Source organism: Bacillus rossius, chromosome 6 (genome assembly GCF_032445375.1).
Source record: "Bacillus rossius redtenbacheri isolate Brsri chromosome 6, Brsri_v3, whole genome shotgun sequence".
In the NCBI taxonomy this organism is placed as follows: domain Eukaryota; kingdom Metazoa; phylum Arthropoda; class Insecta; order Phasmatodea; family Bacillidae; genus Bacillus; species Bacillus rossius.
In genome coordinates, this window is record NC_086334.1 from 29,024,919 (window position 1) to 29,042,836 (window position 17,918).

The following is a 17,918-nucleotide window of genomic DNA, read 5'->3' on the forward strand; positions in this document are numbered from 1 at the left end:
TTTAAAACTATATATGCTCATTTATTTTTATTCAGAATAGATCTGTTATAGACCAATTTATTAAAAATGATTTTACCATAAAAATGTAGCATTTAAATTTTACTATTTTGGTAGGGTATTTCTTGTGAACCAATTAGCTGACATGGAACTGACTTCACTTGTGTGCTCTACTGTAGACTGATATGTGTGGTGCAATTCTTACTTGAGGGTGACCCTTATGCAAACCGGTCAACAATTAATGGCTGGGGGTATATTGTTTGCTGTGTATTAGTCAAGTGTTAACTCAAATAAGGAAAATTAAGATGGAAGTCTGTCTATACGAATGCAAGCAGATGATTGGTTGAAAAATACACTTGTAATGGCGTGCAGCAAACGTTTAGACAGTCTTGTGTAGTTAGTTTTTTGTTATCATTTGGAAACGTGTACATTTTTAAAAATTAAAAATTATAGTTTAAAAGTTTAAACATATTAGGTATTTTATTTTTTCCAGAAATGCTGAACATTAGATGCAGGAAGCATCTATTAATGCAAACATAATGAATGGGGAAAATTAACATAGGGATGTATGGAAATGATCAAGGGAATAATTTTGTGAACTTTCTTAGCGGGAAAACTTATGTGGGAACATCTTAATCAAGTATTTCCATGTTAAAAATTACTAACATTTATTTTACTTGATTGTTTTTAATAATTTTGTAGATTGTGGATATCTTCATGGAGCAGAACATGGTGCCACAATGCACAGCGTTCCTATTGGATGCTTTGAAGAATAACCGGCCATCGGAGGGTCCTCTGCAGACTCGTCTCCTCGAGATGAATCTCATGTCGGCACCACAGGTGAGGCATTGTTTGCTAGCCGTTCACATTGTGTACAGTTTTGTTACACATGTTTAGTTGCTTGTATTGTAGTACACTTGTGACATGATTAATGTATAACAGTCAGTGTGATATTTGGGTATATAAAATATTTGTTCACAAATTCTGTATTGAATCATCATCCCCCCCCCCCCCCCCCCCCCATTTTTACTCAGTTAACTAATATTCTATACCCTATGATTTGAAACTAAAAAAAAAAAATTTGTATAAAAATAATTTTTTTCTTATATAAAAATAATAGAATTATAAAAAAAAATTGTTTACTCCCAGACAAGGTTTCCAATCATTCTGTGGGGGTGGTTTGTTACGTATTAACTGTTTTAACGTTTTAAGGAGTGGTTAGGTTATATACATTAAAAATAATATAGTAGGGGCATGCGAAGACTATTTTTTACATTTAGGATCGGTTAGACTAACAACTCTTTAAATGATAAACTTACTAAAGTTTCACATAACTCTTTTAGAGAATGTTTGGAAACATAACTGCAAATAAAACTAAATTTTTTTTCCCTTGTTAGAAGAGGCTTTTGAGAATTGCAGATAAATTATACATGTGAGCACCTCTTTCACGTAATTAAACAAAAATATAAAATTACTTAGTCATTGACATGTGGTAGGTACTAAATAAAGCAGTACACAAACCTATCATTTGGCATAAATAGGGTACAACCTACACAACGTGTACATTACTAGATGTTGTAATTACAACTTAAATACAGTAGAATCTCGTTATAGCGAGCACGGTAATAGCGAGAACACGGCTATAACGAGGCATTTTTGAGGAATTTACGGCATGATCGCTTGAAGTGCGCTTTTGTTATTTGTCTGCTTTATCTCCACCCCTCTCGCTCGCCGCTAGACATCTTGCCGTTGACGCCTGTCACATTATTCAGCCGTGCAGTCGCCACCTAAGTGCGTGGCTTTAAAAATAGAATCCCATCCTTTCTTTCTTTTATCAAACTTCCGTTAGTTATCTGTGCCGTGTGTAGACAAAGTTTGAGACTGGAACAGAAACAACGTAAGAAAGTATTTTTTACAAATTAGAAATGTATGTTTTTGTTTTTATAATCGCGTATTTTCACGTTTTTGTTATCTTAAAAAAGATAATATTAAAAAGCCGCTCTAATGAGATTTAATTGTTTGTTGGTTAACACATTATTAATGATCAAATATTGTTAATTGTTTATATTCTATTTATTATTATTTATGCGACGTCATACTGTACGCGTACGCAATACAACTGGATTCGTTGCTGCAACATAACATAGCATGTTATGCGGTATCAGAATTAACGAGTAACGTAACGATAGTAACGAGTACTAATTGTTATAGTAACGAATAAATACGGGTACACATTTTTTCGTTACTTTTACACCTCTAGTAGGCACTACCGTATTTATTTCCGAATCGCTAGGGCAGTTTTCTTGTAACTTTTGTTTCGGGCAGTTGTTGGGGTATCTGTCCGGGAAAGGGGTGGTGATGGTTTGAGTTTAATCCCAAATTTATTTTCTAAAAAAGTTGACAGGTTTCTTTAAATGAAAAAAAGTATAGTTTTCCAGCGACTATTACGTTTGAGGCGTACGTGCGTTGCCGCAGCCGCACTCCTGCTTTTTTGTAAGGAATTAAATCGTCGCGCTACACTAGCACCACCTGTTATCAACATCCCGAACCAACATGGCCGCCAGCAGACAGCCCGCGTTGACGATAGATAGCAGGACAATGCTGCGTCGGCCGCGGGCTGAGATCCTGAGATGCTATACTTACGTGGCGTGGTAGGGTTTTCTGGTTATTTTGACGCAATCGGTGATCGCATCCGTACTTATGGGGTATCGTTTTAAAGAGAATTCACACATCTGCTCACAGAAATTAAGATTTCGTTAATATAAACTGTTATTTTCCAATTATACAGGTTTAAACACAATTTTTATGCTATTTTCGGTTAATTTTGATTTTTTGGGGGCCAAAATTTGTCCAATTCGGTTCTAGCGAGGATCAAACCCGGAACCGTGACACCTCGCTATAACGGGACTCTAGTGTATATGCCAAACAGATTGTTCTCATACCATTAATAATTATTTCTTGGCTTTAACTATAAAATTACAAAAAGGAAGTGTAAACGAAGATATGTGATGTCCATGTTATGTGTAAAATGATCGACATTTCCCGGGAACCAAAGTTTCTCTCACTTAAAACTTTATTAGGTCATGTCAAGTCAAAGAAAAAATTTGCTTAATACCAGGTATAAATGTAACATGTGTAGTAGCAATTGTTGAAAAAGCCCTCCTGCCTTACCAATAAATACAGATGATTTGAAGTTATAAGATGTCTAACTTTGTGTTTGCACAACACAATGAAGAAAGTATTTAGTGTTTGAGACATTTACATATACTTATATATATTTGATGTGAAATTTTTAACCTGACTAATTCTTCTGGCAGCACCCTTTTTTAGATCCCAAAGTTCATATATAATATACGTATTTACTCGCATATATGTCGCCATCGCATATAGGTCGCACCCATAATTTGAGGTCTTCAATTTGGTATTTAAGATTCCCCCCATATAGGTCGCACAGGTAATTTGACGCGAACGGCCGGCGCGCCGTGCACGAAAGAGTTGACAGCTACTGTAAAACTCCGCTACTAAGAGAACTGATAATGGCGTGATAAATTGTTGCAACAACAATTACTCATAATAACCGAATATATAAAATTGAAGTCAAGTTAGATTCCTGACTTCTTAAAATGTCTTAATTGTAGACTATAACTCAAACAGTGCTTTGTATTGAAAAAATACATGGAATAAAAGTTATTGTAATTGGCCCGAATTCTCTATTGCGGCCATTCCGTTTATGTCTGTTTTTCTGGAAACCGTGAGGGGTCGCATCAGCGGGATTCTACTGTATTTATTAACGGCGGACTGTATAAAGTATTTATTCTTATTCAGTCGTATAAGCCCATAAAAATATTTATTTTACCGAGAATGGACTATACAATCTGGCTTTTGCCGCACGCGGTGTGGGAGGGGAGGAGGAAGCTGACAGTTACTCACGCAGAAGGTTGAAATGTTAGTTGGAAAAGGGGGGGGGGGGGGGAAGTTTTTACATCGTTTGTGGCTCTGGGAGGGATGAGCCTTGAAGAATTAGCAGGGGATGGGAGAGGTAAGCATCATGTCACGTATGACGTCAAGCCGCCGCTACCGCCAGCCTGGCCGGACGAGTTTCTTATGCTCTCGCAGAAGCTACAACAGTGGCTTTTCGTGCGGGCGGGTAAGATAACATGACAGCTGAGCCGGCTTTTCGTGGAATAGTGGTCGCGCCGAGCTTGGCTAGACACTGCCGCGTGGACAGTCTAGAGGGGTGGTATCCATTTTTAGCAGTCTTTTGTATGCCTGCCTGCTTACAGTACAGCTTTTGCCAAGATAAACGTGAACACAAAGCACCCAACAAAGTGTAACAGACTTGTTTTTCAGCCGATTTTACTCAAATTTTCAACTTTCTCTGCTCAAATTTTTCACAGTTTCTCTAAAAACGGTCGTATAAACGGAATGGACGCATCAGAGGGGGGTCGCATCGGCGGGATTCTACTGTATTGCAAAAAAGATTCCTCAAATTTTCAAAATGTTTTTCTTCACATATAGGCGCACCATTTTTTCCCCATCAAATCTGGTAAAATTGCAGCGTCCTATATGCGAGTAAATGTGGTATAGCTAATATATATATAATATATATATAATATATATATAATATATATATAATATATAATATATATAAAGGGAACCACAGTAGCTTAAATTTTTGTAAATATATAGCGCATGTATGTGTTGCTGCTTTTTCTCTATCTTGCAGTGTCTCGTAACTAAAACATGATATTGGCAGAAGTAGTAAAATATCAGTAGTGGACTTTTGGTGAAATGAGAGTTCTGTTTGCAGGTGGCAGATGCCATCTTAGGCAATCAGATGTTTACGCACTACGACAGAGCTCATGTTGCCCAGCTGTGCGAGAAGGCAGGTTTGCTGCAGAGAGCGTTGGAACATTACACAGGTCAGTTGGTGCTTTGGCATGGGCTGCTTGCATTATTGCTTAGAACTATATGAAGGGTGGGTGTCAAAAAAAAATTAAAAAATTTTGTTCAAGTACAATTACAGTCCTTGACAGTATTTATTTGTTTGGATTAGTCTATTTAATTTTATATGCTGATAATTCAATTTTGGAGTCTGTGGTACTTGTCTCTTGTGGATAAAATTATGTAAGTGCTTATGTCCATAGACCATGGAAACTTAAATTCACCTGCAAATTAGTAGGTAGTGGTAGTGCTAGGTAAAGTTTGCTTAGATTGCTAATTGTGCTTTTTACTAGATGGGCCAAGACTCACACTAGCAAATTCGAGCTAGCTAGCTTCAACTTGACTTGGCTCGAAAGCAAAGTTCTGTTATGTATAATGGATGAGAGTAAAATTTTTGTTTATAACTATAAATATTTAACATGTGTAATGAACATAAAATCATGTACTATTTCGCATATACTTAATATTGTAATCCCATATTTATAATCGCGCAGTTTTCTGAAAGTACAATTAAATTTATGTACACTGCCCAAAAAAATTAACTTTTCTTTTGCTACTAATGTTTAAAAACACTAGAAAAGATATAATTTTGTAATGTACGTTGTGCTGTACGTTGTAAAACATAATGCTATTTTATTATCTTGGTCGATATTTGTTTACAATAATATTCACAACATTTATCATGAATTCCAAAGATGTGATACGGTCCACTACACAGATCAGTATGCAGAACTTCTCTATACTGGTTACTGAAGTGGGGCATTAAATGGCTGCCCTAGCTGCATTTATTTTGATGTGCAAGAGTTTTAATGGATTTTCATTTGTTGTAGCATTTTTTTAAATCTATCCTGGTTCCTATTGTGTGCTTTTGGTTTTCAGATCTGTACGACATAAAGCGTGCAGTCGTTCACACACACCTTCTTAATCCAGAATGGCTGGTTGGGTATTTTGGCACACTTTCAGTAGAGGACTCTTTGGAGTGTCTGAAGGCCATGCTTACTGCAAACATCCGTCAGAACTTGCAGATTTGTGTCCAGGTAAGTGCTGCCGAGAAGACATTCAGTGTACACCATTTTGAAATTCATCAGAGATTGTTTAGCTAAAGTCATCTGAACACTTATTTTCATACAAAGTAAACTTCCTGTCTTGTAAACACAGTATTGGCATAGAAAGTCTCATTTAGTGTTAGTAATAAATTTGAAACATGTCGAACTTAGGTTTTACGTTTGGCAGAATCATTTGGTAATAAGTAATTTTGTTTTACATAAATTGTTAAAAAAAAGTTTGTCTTAATCCAACATTAGTTGGGTCTCCACTTATAGGCCAAATTTCGTATCGTATTACATTCAGTATAAACATTACAAAAATGTGCACAATTTGTATAGAAAACACACATTAAATTCTATAGTAGACCTGTTATCACATATTTCATTAGTTATGTTAAAATGTGATGTTTGTCACCTATCATGTTAGCTTGATATTCTGCTTTTTTTAATCTTTGAATTGGTACATTCTGTAATTATGAACCTATCAAGCCACTAGTGGGGTTTTCTCTTATGAATTGTGTTTGTTGATCCTTACAGCCAGGTTGAGCAACTGCACTTCTTATTTTAGTTTGCTAAGTATTACTGTATTTTTCTTGTCATAGAGCAACTTATTACTAAAATTAAATATTATTGCACTGTATATTTTATTTGGTATTCTCATTAAAACTGGTAATTATGTTGATTGATAATCTGGCAAAATTTCCAATTAAAATCTGCCTTAGTTCGGTACATTCTGGATTTTAAAAGCCTTTGCTGCAACAGGTTCTACAAGGTTTTAACAAACTTGCTAATTCTATTTTTAATTTATTCATATAAAACACTGCTCAATTTTTAACTTTTTTTTTTATTGAAATTTTTGCTAAAGATTATTGAAGCTTTGTTGTGAGTGAATGGTAATCGACCTTGGTAATTATTTTTAGCTGGACTTCATTCAAAAAATTTAAAGTGATACTTTTGTGCATTAGAATTTTTAACGAAATGGGTTATTTTTTAATGTGTCTTTGTATTAATGCAAACACTAAGTTGGAAGAAATAAATTGGTTAAAAAGGGCAATTCTTTAACAGCATGGCAAGAATTAGTTGATGAAAAATTGTGGTGTTGGTTTCAGATTGCAACAAAGTACCACGAGCAGCTGACAACAAAAGCCTTGATTGATTTGTTTGAGTCCTTTAAAAGCTACGAGGGACTTTTCTACTTTTTGGGCTCAATAGTTAATTTCAGCCAAGACCAGGAAGTACACTTCAAGTATATTCAGGTACACCTTTTAATTCAAGTAATTTTACACAGCGTTCATATTTATAGCAATAAATGTTCAATCTTGTGGTGTGATGAACTGCTGTGGTAGCAGACTTAAATTGATTGGTTGTCTGCAGGCTGCGTGCAAGACGGGACAGATCAAAGAAGTGGAGCGTATCTGCAGGGAGTCGAACTGTTACAATGCAGAGAGGGTGAAGAACTTCCTGAAGGAGGCAAAGCTCACCGACCAACTGCCTCTCATCATAGTTTGCGACCGTTTTGATTTTGTTCATGACCTTGTCCTCTACTTGTATCGCAATAATCTACAGAAGTACATTGAAATATATGTTCAGAAGGTAAGTCACACGTTTCTAGAAAGTCAGAATTTGTCAGTGTGTCTGGGAATTTGTTTCAAAACCTGGAAAAGTTGCAGAAATTTCTCAACAATAATAATGTTAGGGGAAAAGGCTTGCTCCAGTATGCCATCACCCAAAAGTTGAAAGCAATATTTTTCAGATGATATTTACTGCACAAGTACATAAAAGGTTGAGTTAACTGAAATTTTTGAAATTAATTGCGGCAAGTAGAGAAGTCTTGAAGTATTTCGTCAGAATTGTGTAGACATCCTTAAAATTAAATTTATCAATTTTTGTTGTTTAGAAAAAAAATGTTATACATTTCAGTATTCTAATAGACAATCATTAATTTTTGCATTCAGATATTTGTACCTTCTCAGTCACGAAATGCAATACGAGCTTTCAAAATGGGTAACAGTGGGACCTAATCCCCATGGTTTTACTGATCTTATTTTTAATCCCTAAGTGGCAAGTAACTACGGAGTTTTAAGTACATACTCTTATGAGTATAAAAAAAACAAAATTTATTGTAGAACATTTGCTAAGGAACATAGTTAAATTTTAAGTGCACATTGTGCAGGTTTTTTTGGCAATGCAAGGGTTTTTTTTTTCTTTTGCACAAATTGTTGGTTATTTTTAAAATGATCTGTATGAAAAAATTTTAAATGCTAATTTACTTTGTAGGTTTACAAAAATTCTGGTTAACTGCAGTTGTAAAATTTGTTGTAGTGCCTACTGTCAGTGTATCTAACATTTGATAGTTCTCTAACCTATGTATGGCGTTCTCTATTTTAGTGTGTATTTTCAAGTAAACTAATTTGGTTGCAGGTGAACCCATCTCGGCTGCCAGTGGTGATTGGAGGTTTGCTGGACGTGGACTGCTCCGAAGACATCATAAAGAACTTGATCTTGGTAGTGCGTGGCCAGTTCTCTACTGACGAACTTGTTGAGGAAGTGGAGAAGAGAAACCGCCTGAAGCTTCTGCTTCCTTGGCTGGAGTCGAGGGTGCACGAGGGCTGTGTGGAGCCAGCTACCCATAATGCCCTGGCCAAGATCTACATCGACAGCAACAATAATCCTGAGAGATTCCTCAAGTATGATGTGCTGTTATTACATAAGAAAAGGAAATCTTTTAACAAGTTTCTGTTTAGGAATTTTTTTTTAGTAAAAGCAGTTTTGTCCTTGTTTTGTGGTACAAGTTCCATGAGAAACTATTAAGTATCAGGTAAGATTTCCATAGAGTATTTACCTGAAAGTACTGGCTGAATATAATCCACCTCAACTTTTTTTAATTGAGTTTATGTAACATACTTTATTGGAAACATTGAGATTCAAACACAAATAAAAAAATATTTAAATTAGTATATTTATACCATACTAACAGCTTTTCTGGTGCCACTTCCACCCAGTAGTGGTTTCATTGGCCTCTTTAGAAACCGCAAGTGGCAATTAGGAAAAATAGGCAGTAATTATAAGGAAAAAGCGTTTTATGGCTGTAGTTCATAAGTTATTCGTCAGCAAAGAGTGTTGTGATACATGGTCGCCAGAAAGGGTTTGTTGGGTGAGGGGGGGTTCCTTGGCTAGCGGCTACATTCCAATGTTTTTGTCTGTCATGCCTGCTGACAACCCCCCCCCCCCCCTCCCCCACCATCCTTTAATCTTGCAGTTAACAGGCTTAGTCAGTAGTTTTTCAACTAGTACGGGTTCAAGAGGTGATGATTACAGGCGGTCTAAAGTGGCTTAAGACGGTTACGAGGCAGAGTATGTGGTTTTTCAACTAAGCTGTTCCCATCTCTGTAAATTCAGATCTTGCAACCACAAGATATAATTTGCGATTATAATGGCTGAATGTTGGTTTTTATCAAAACTGCTAAAACTATCTCATTATGTTCAGATAAATACAGTACTTTGTTTTACCTATTTTAACTCGACTTTATTCGATGATTGCTCTACCTCCATAGAACTTTGCCTTATGTTTTCAGGCAGGTCCAGCCTTTTCCATCTTGCCTTGGGTTTGCCCTATATATTAAAAGGCTGTTAATTAGGTGCAGTGTGAAAAAAACAATTTTTTTCTTAATTATCTTTTGCTTACAGTATTTTGTGTACTTGACACTCATTTGGTTTGGATTAAATTTAAAAGTTGAGAATGTAAGTACTTATTGTTTGTCAGGTGAGTTTATATGGTTACTTCCTTGAATATTCCATGATTGAAATTGGTGCATCATTAATAAATCTGAAGAGTTTATGAAAACCTATGTTTGCAATAGTGCTTTAAACTTTAAAAAAATAAAAAAAATAAAAAAAAATACTTTGCCTGAAGCTGGACAGGATCCTGATTTTTCAGGGGGATAATGGGAATGCATCTTTCCCAAAACATGGGTGGAAAGTAACTTTTTTCCATTTCCTGAATTTACTGTGGTTTATGTCAGGGTGCCATTATTACTTAACTGATTAAAAAGAAAGCTCTACACTTTAAACATAAGTCAATACATGCACATGATCTAAATAGCACCATTTTTGATAGTTCATGCTTTAAACTATTATAGATATTAATGATGCGTCCATATCAAAACCGCAATGGGAGAAATCTTGTCTTAAACAGGTTAAAATACGGTGTATTTAACTAATAGTATTTGTTTCGTACCTGAAAAAAAATGTCCAAGACTACAGATAACATAAACGAAAACAATTGAACACTAGTTGCAGCCTTGTTTAAATCTGTATTGGGATCACACTTGTACACTGGTAGTTTACTTGCTGCATTTATCTATGGTACTATTGAAGTTGACATGCAACTGGAAAGAAAAACGAAAGTTACCATAAATTAGTGCCAGTTTGGAGTAAAAGTTCCTGTAAATGTGTAATCTTGCTGAATGGGTACATGACTCACACATACCTAAAGTGAGTGAAAAACTATTTAAGAGCTAGTATATGCGAGCTATTGTCACTATTTCGCAAATTGGACTTCTTGTTTTAATTGTTTGTAAAATTTAATCTATTTAGCCTTGTTTTGTGGTTTTTTGAGATGCTTTGAAGTAATTTTGCATATTTAAATTTTTTGCTAGATTTTGGCCTCTGCAACTAAAATATTTCCTTTGTAAAAAATTACACTAATTTGGAAATTTGTAACCTCAAGTTCCCACCCAGCTCTGTCTACATTTTAAGTATTGGGTGATACAATCTTATGTTTTAATTGTCTGCCATTTAATGAAAGTGGAGTGGACATGGGTGTTTGTGTTGGCAGGGAGAACCAGTTTTACGACAGCAGAGTGGTGGGAAAGTACTGCGAGAAGAGGGATCCACACCTGGCATGTGTCGCGTATGAACGGGGACAGTGCGATAGGGAGTTGATAAGTGTCTGCAATGAGAACTCCCTCTTCAAGTCTGAGGCCAGGTTTGTAGTGTTCTCTGAAAGTTGATAATCTGTTTTTATTTAAATTGGTAATTATTTATCACTTTATAACCTTCTGGAATTGTTTACGAGTCAAGTTCATCATTTTTAGGTACCTGGTGCGCCGACGTGACCCAGAATTGTGGGCGGAAGTGTTGAATGAGAGCAATCCTTTTAAAAGGCAACTTATTGACCAGGTAAGCAAGCACAACTTGGTTGCATACAGTAAAAATTTTATCCTGCTTTAAATTGAAGGGGCACAAGTTCATTTTATAATAAAATATATTTCATCTGAGAAGGGTCCATGTTATACTATAATTAACAAATGAAGTGTATTTTGTAATTAATTTAATTCAGTGTTCAAATACCAATAACAGACCTGTTAGTGAAATTCTAAAAAAAAATTAATTTTTTTCTTAATATATAATTTTTGCAGGTAAATGCTTAAGGTGTTTGCAATTTTTAGGTGGTTCAAACTGCGTTGTCGGAGACACAAGATCCTGAAGATATATCTGTGACTGTGAAGGCTTTCATGACTGCAGATCTGCCCAATGAGCTTATAGAATTGCTAGAGAAGATTGTGCTGGATAGTTCTGTCTTCAGTGATCACAGGTAGAAATGCACAAGTAATTCTAGTTAAATTTTTTCTACAGATTTCTCATAGAATTTTTTATTATGACACTGGTGGTATAAGTTTATGCATAAGTAATACAATAAAGTTGATTCTTTTGTTTTTACTGACATGTTTGACTATCCGGCATCTGGAGAAGTAATTGACTATTACACTATTAGCACTTAAACTAAAACCAATTTTTAAGTGTCTGCTTTTTCTATATTTTCTTTATTGATAGGTCTTGGCTAGTATTATATTTTGCCTAGATTGAGGTAGCTTCATTCAATTTTCTCAAACAACAGTTAGCATTTATATTGGGTGCCTTTTAAAGTAATTATAGTGAAAAACAGGTTACAAACTAGACTTTTGTTTTTATGTTTTTAGAAATCTCCAAAACCTTCTGATACTGACAGCAATTAAAGCAGACAGAACACGTGTCATGGAATACATTAACAGACTGGACAATTATGATGCTCCAGACATTGCCAACATTGCAATCAATAATCAGCTCTATGAAGAAGCTTTCGCCATTTTTAAGAAGTTTGATGTCAATACTTCAGCTATTCAGGCAAGTATTTAAATGTGTACATTTTAATGTATGTTTATCAAAGTGTGTTGTGCATTGATGTCTGGTAGTCACAAGCCATGGGAATTTACACCCAAATAAAAAGAAACTTAAGGACCCAACATTTTTTTAGAATAACCATGTAATACAACTATTAAATAAAAAATATATGGTTATCTTTAAGAGTAACCTACAAAAAAAAATGCAAACCAACAACCCTCGCAGCAAGACCAGTTGAAAAAAGCTTAATTGGACAACCAATCAGATGAGTCACCTGTCCAGTGTCCCCCCCCCCCCCCCCCCCATCCTTCCCCAAATCAGTCTGTCCCTGATAACTGGAACAGATGTCAGTTCTGCTGAAATATCTCAACCATTTTGTCTTGGATAACCTACCATTTGTCTGTGCTGACATTGTCCAGAACATATTTTTAATTTAATCACTGGGTTTGCCTTGCATTTTTTTCTGTGTTTTCCAGATCATTTTTGTTTAATGGTTGGGTTTGTTTGTTGCTGTGGTTGTGAAGGTGGTTGTCTTGTTGGGTTTTTTAAGTCTTGTCAGCCTGCTGTTCATATGTTTTTATCCATTTTACATTTGATTTCTGATTTTGGCTCGTTTTGTGTTTGTGTATTGTAGTTTCTCTTGCATACAGTTAAAACCAGGAATGGTTTATGTCCATGTTCAAATTTTTTTCATTTTATTTTTCCTGTAGGTTTTGATAGAAAATGTGAACAATTTGGATCGTGCCTACGAGTTTGCGGAGCGTTGCAACGAACCCGCAGTGTGGAGCCAGTTGGCAAAGGCTCAGTTGCAGCAGGGTCTTGTTAAGGAGGCCATAGACTCCTTCATAAAGGCAGACGATCCTTCTGCATACATCGATGTTGTAGAGACAGCTCATAAAACAGGTTAATATCCATTTATTCAACAGTATTTTCATTAGCTTAACTTATATTGGTGGACAAAGCAAGATACTTAGTTTTGAAGTGATGCCAAAAAAATGTTGATTATTATATTTTATTGAATTTGTTTCTTACTAGCATTCTAAACAGATAGGAGCAAAAAATATATGTGTGCTTATTGCTAATGTAAGTTACAAATGACTCGCAAAGTGTGTCTGAAACATATCTTGGACAACTTTTGTGTGTTACACATGTATGTAGGCCTACCATGTCAGTTATTTGTGCCTTAACTACATAAAGCTGTTACCAAGCTGTTACCAAGCTGTTTTTTCAGCCCAAAATAAGTATTTTGATCCCAATATTATACTTTTTCTTGTATAAAGAAAATTTTTTTTTAATATTCTAGCCATTTCAGAATCATTTAATTTTTAATAGCTATTTTATACATGTTAGGCAGCTATGCAAAAATTAATTTAAGGTAGAATTTCGAAAGATACATGCTTAAATACCCGTCAGAACTTAAAATCAGTATTATCAATGAACGATACTTTACACTGGAAGAATCCTATGCCTGTCAGCTAGTTAGGAAGTTCTTGAGCATTGCACCAACCCTTTTTAGACTGAAAGATTTGTCAGTTTGAAATGTCTGGATGATTTAGCACCAAATGTTTCCAGTACCATTTACCTTAAAATCTCTCATAATAATTTTTGGGGTTATTAGATATTCTCGCTTGAGAACTAAAACACAACACACTTAATTTTCCATCAAAAATATTTGCCCAATACTTTCCTGAACACATCCTAAGTCATATTATTATGAGTCAGTTGTATTGCATTCAAAGAACTGCTACATAACTGCATCTGAATTTATTTCTCAGACAGCTTAAGACATAGCATAACATAGGGTTGCCAACCGTCCTGTATTGTACGGGATTTCCCGTATTCTGTGACTAAAAGAATTATCCCGTACGTAGGCAGGACGGGACGTGATATTTCCCGTATCTTGTTTAAAGTTAATTTCACACACCCAAATTAAATTGAAAAAGTATTTTCCCGCCTGCGCCGCACCACCTGTTATAAATGTATTGCGACATTCCGAGTTTCCGTTTACTCCGCAGTTCACTGGCCACCAAATAGTTCATGTTGATGCCGACAGGTGGCAAGTTGTTGGTTAAGTTTTTTTGTGAAACATTGTTTTTTGTGTCTTGCATGTTGTATATTGTGTACTTTATACCCGAGATGACATTTAATTTAAAGTTGGGTTTGTTTGGTGAAATGAAAAATAAGAAAATATATGTTAGGCATACATTAATTAAAATATATTTTTTTTAAGTTGCTTGTTATGGTGTCCCTAGGGGTGGTTCTAATCTAAAGGGGGGGGCGGGGGAAGGGTTAAGTGGCTTTAGCAAACCTCCCCTTCCCACACTTTTTTCCTGATCACATTTTGCATTGGAGAGAGTTGAAGTTAGTTTACCAATGTTCAATCACATATGAGATATCTGGAATTTTTGTACTTTGTTAACTAAAAATATCTTTATGTATTAAATTCATCACTCAAAAAAATTATTAGACCAATACAAACAATTTTAATATTTCAACCAGGTGCATAATTTATTTTCAGATACAAAAACTGCTAAAATAGCACCAATTTGCATCTAGAAATTCAAATTTTTCCAGGGGAGGACCCCCCGCTCTATTAAGTGGAGTTCAGTGTCCCTTATGCTCAGGGTGAAATAGTTGGTAACCCTTGGTAACCATAGCATAACATGACTTTGTGGTTGCATTTTGAGACATTATGTATATACTAGGGATGGGATTTTCGAATCTTGGATTCGTCGAATATACCGAATCCTATGGATTCGAGGATTCGTAGGATCCGAGGTGGGATTCGAGGTGGGATTCGAGGTGGGTTTTTAAGAGTTTTAGGTAGTAATTGAAAATTGTAGTGCTGGGCGAAGTTTGAAAATTTCGATTCGAACTGAACCCTTACGTTCGGTTCGGTTCGAAACCTCTTAATAATATATTCGAAAAACCGAAAGTTCGTTTAAAAAAAATTACTTTTTTCTAATTTTCTAACCCCCATTTGAGACCATTCACAAAACAGCTCAACAAAATTCTATTACTTGTAATATTCCGACTTTTATCGCATAGTCGTCGCTTCAACAGTTTCAAGAGCAAACAAAATAAAAAAAAATTATTAATAGTCGCATAACTCGCATAGCATTTTTTCATATAGGCGCGCTTTGTTTTTTGTTTGCTTTAGAGAATTTTGTATGCATTTGTCGTACTAGGTAATATAACCTATCGTACAAATGCCAAAGGTATTGTACATTATACCTTTAACTATTGTGCGTGTACGAGAAGTGTTGTAAAATCACCAAAGATTGCGTACCCCATACGTTAAACTAAAGCGCATGTACGAGAACTCTCGTATTTCGGCAAAACTAACGTGATCAAGTTAACACAAGACAAATGCGATAGGAAATGATTACGTAAATTACGTATTTTAAATAACTGGGATGTATTTATTTTCTTTTGCCTTTTTGGTTATAACAGTCAGGTAATGAAAATATTAATTTAATCTTGTGTATTAAAAGTACTGGTCCAGTAAATTTTACAGTGCGGTACTAAATTGACTAGCGTAGTCGCGGCAGCCATCATTATTTCTCGTGTTTTCTTTTTTCCGACGCAAATTTCTATAACCACACTTTTTACGTTACGTTTATAATATTATTGTTCTTGAGGTGAATTGCGATGAGCAGGCTAACGTCGTTTAAGTTTTCCAAATTGAGAAAAGATAATGACGACCCGGATGACCCAGAACCACCCCAAAAAACCGTCTAAAGTTTCTTCTGACGAGCAGCATTCTTCCAAGAAAACAGCAACTGCAGTCAGCGGGTTTTGTAATGTAGATAGGTAACCTAATTCACATTCGCCTTTTTTTTATGTTTTATTAAAAAGTTTTACTTATTAAAAATGTTAGGTTATGTCTACCACAAAAATATGTAGATAGGTAACTTAATTCACATTCGCCTTTTTTTTGATGTCCTATTAAAAAGTTTTACTTATTAAAAATGTTAGGTTATGTCTACCACAAAAATATGTTATGTGGCCTTATGCTGAATGTTCGTCATCTTTATATTTTTTTTAAATGAAGGTTAGTGTACACTGAAAAAGGAAGATAGTCTTTTTGAAATTTAGATGTAACATCTTCATTAATTAAAAATTGGTATATATATATAAGCTAAGCTATATAATGTTTAAATTTTACATATGGCTGGAGAACCTTTCTTTTTCACCACTCAGTTAAAGACCAAAATGCTGGTCATCGGTTCATTTTAATTCAAAACAATTATTTCTGTATGAGGTTCGGTTCGGCTCGGTTCGAAACCAGAGAACTGAGGTTCGTCCAGCTCTAGAAAATTGTATACCTAAACTATATTATAAAGGTAACGGAAATAGCACAAACGTAAGATAAAATACGCTGCATTTTGTCAATTAGCATAACTACTCTATCATTTCCAACCTTCAATAATATAACATTGCAGAAAAAAACGTAACTTTTTTTAAATGGTGTTCGTTATACAAACATATTTTATTGAAAACATAGGAAGGATTAATTTAACAGAGAATTAGACAGATGCACACTTACATGTGTGGTTTTTGAGGTTATTTGTCTCTATTTTATATCAGGTGTATACACTATGCACTTATTTTATAATTTTATAAATACATATGTGATTTTTTTTAATATTAAGGCCTATGTAATTTTTTAAAATAAATGTGTGATTTTTTTAATAACATGTGGTGAAGTTTAGTGTGGGACTGGGATTCGAGATTCGATGACAAACACTGAGGATTCGAACAAGGATTCGGATTCGACCAAAATGTGGATTCGTCCCATCCCTAGTATATACAAAACTATTTAAAAAGTATGGATTATGTATTTTCTACTGTGTTCACAAAGTAAAATACTGGCTAAGTTTAGGAGTGTTTATGCATCACTAAAATTTTTAAGAATAAAATAGGTATAACTGTAACAGTTATATTTTTTATTTAACTAGAAAAAAGCATATTGATAATCCAGGGTACATCGCATGTAAGCCAGGAAGTATTTGAATGTCAGTTGTGGTTCTAATGATTTAGCCTCCGCCAACCTAACTTTACGAAATCCTGCCATTGTAACAGAATCGTGACCCATAATTTTAATGTTAAAAACTATAAAAAAATTAGCATTATAATTTGATGTTCAAAACTGACCACAAAAAATTGTTTCTAGTATGCAAAGTAGCTCCTGTTTATTTTCGGAGCTGTGTATCAATAAGCAAAATTTTGTCCTTCCTTTAGAGTAATGAAAGCTTTGTTCTTTTTGGAGGGGTTACGATTAAGCAAGTATAAGAAACTGTCTATTTTGAAATGGTTTTTGCATAATTGATTTAATGAGTTAACAGCAAGAAAGATTTGAGATTAAAAATTTCTAGATTTACCCTCTAAATTGATTTCTTGCATGGGAATTTTTTGTTTGTTTTTAAAATGTGAACCGAAATACTGAAGTGCAACACTAAAAAACCTGCAAAATGATTGTATTTGAGCTGCAATGAATCATTTGTTCATTTAATATGCTGATAAAATAAGCATTGATAAAATGATTAATTTTACTTAATGTCTAAAGACTGAACACTATTAACAACAAAGTACTTCCATGAGGTTTTTCATAATGTTCGGTCATTCTTCATTAAATTAGTTTTAAGAGAACATGTATTTTCGCACGTTCATTAAAACCAAAGGTTTATGAATTTTCTCTTTATCTTAAAACTGGAAGTTTCTCTGAGCTGCATTAGCTCTCTTTGTAATTTTTTGATTGTAACCATT

The 17,918-nt window shown here is 34.7% G+C and overlaps 1 protein-coding gene across 2 annotated transcripts in view; it reads left to right on the plus strand.

Annotated features, from left to right (window-relative positions):
* Positions 1–17,918, plus strand: part of LOC134532950 (clathrin heavy chain) — a 51,518-nt gene that overhangs the window by 22,613 nt on the left and 10,987 nt on the right. For both annotated transcript variants that reach the window (XM_063370025.1, XM_063370026.1), the window contains exons 11-21: positions 700–837; positions 4,808–4,919; positions 5,821–5,978; positions 7,097–7,243; positions 7,362–7,580; positions 8,409–8,674; positions 10,825–10,974; positions 11,084–11,168; positions 11,438–11,583; positions 11,969–12,152; positions 12,860–13,052. In XM_063370025.1, coding sequence (XP_063226095.1) covers positions 700–837; positions 4,808–4,919; positions 5,821–5,978; positions 7,097–7,243; positions 7,362–7,580; positions 8,409–8,674; positions 10,825–10,974; positions 11,084–11,168; positions 11,438–11,583; positions 11,969–12,152; positions 12,860–13,052 — 1,798 coding nt within the window. The remainder of the gene's footprint in view (positions 1–699; positions 838–4,807; positions 4,920–5,820; positions 5,979–7,096; positions 7,244–7,361; positions 7,581–8,408; positions 8,675–10,824; positions 10,975–11,083; positions 11,169–11,437; positions 11,584–11,968; positions 12,153–12,859; positions 13,053–17,918) is intronic.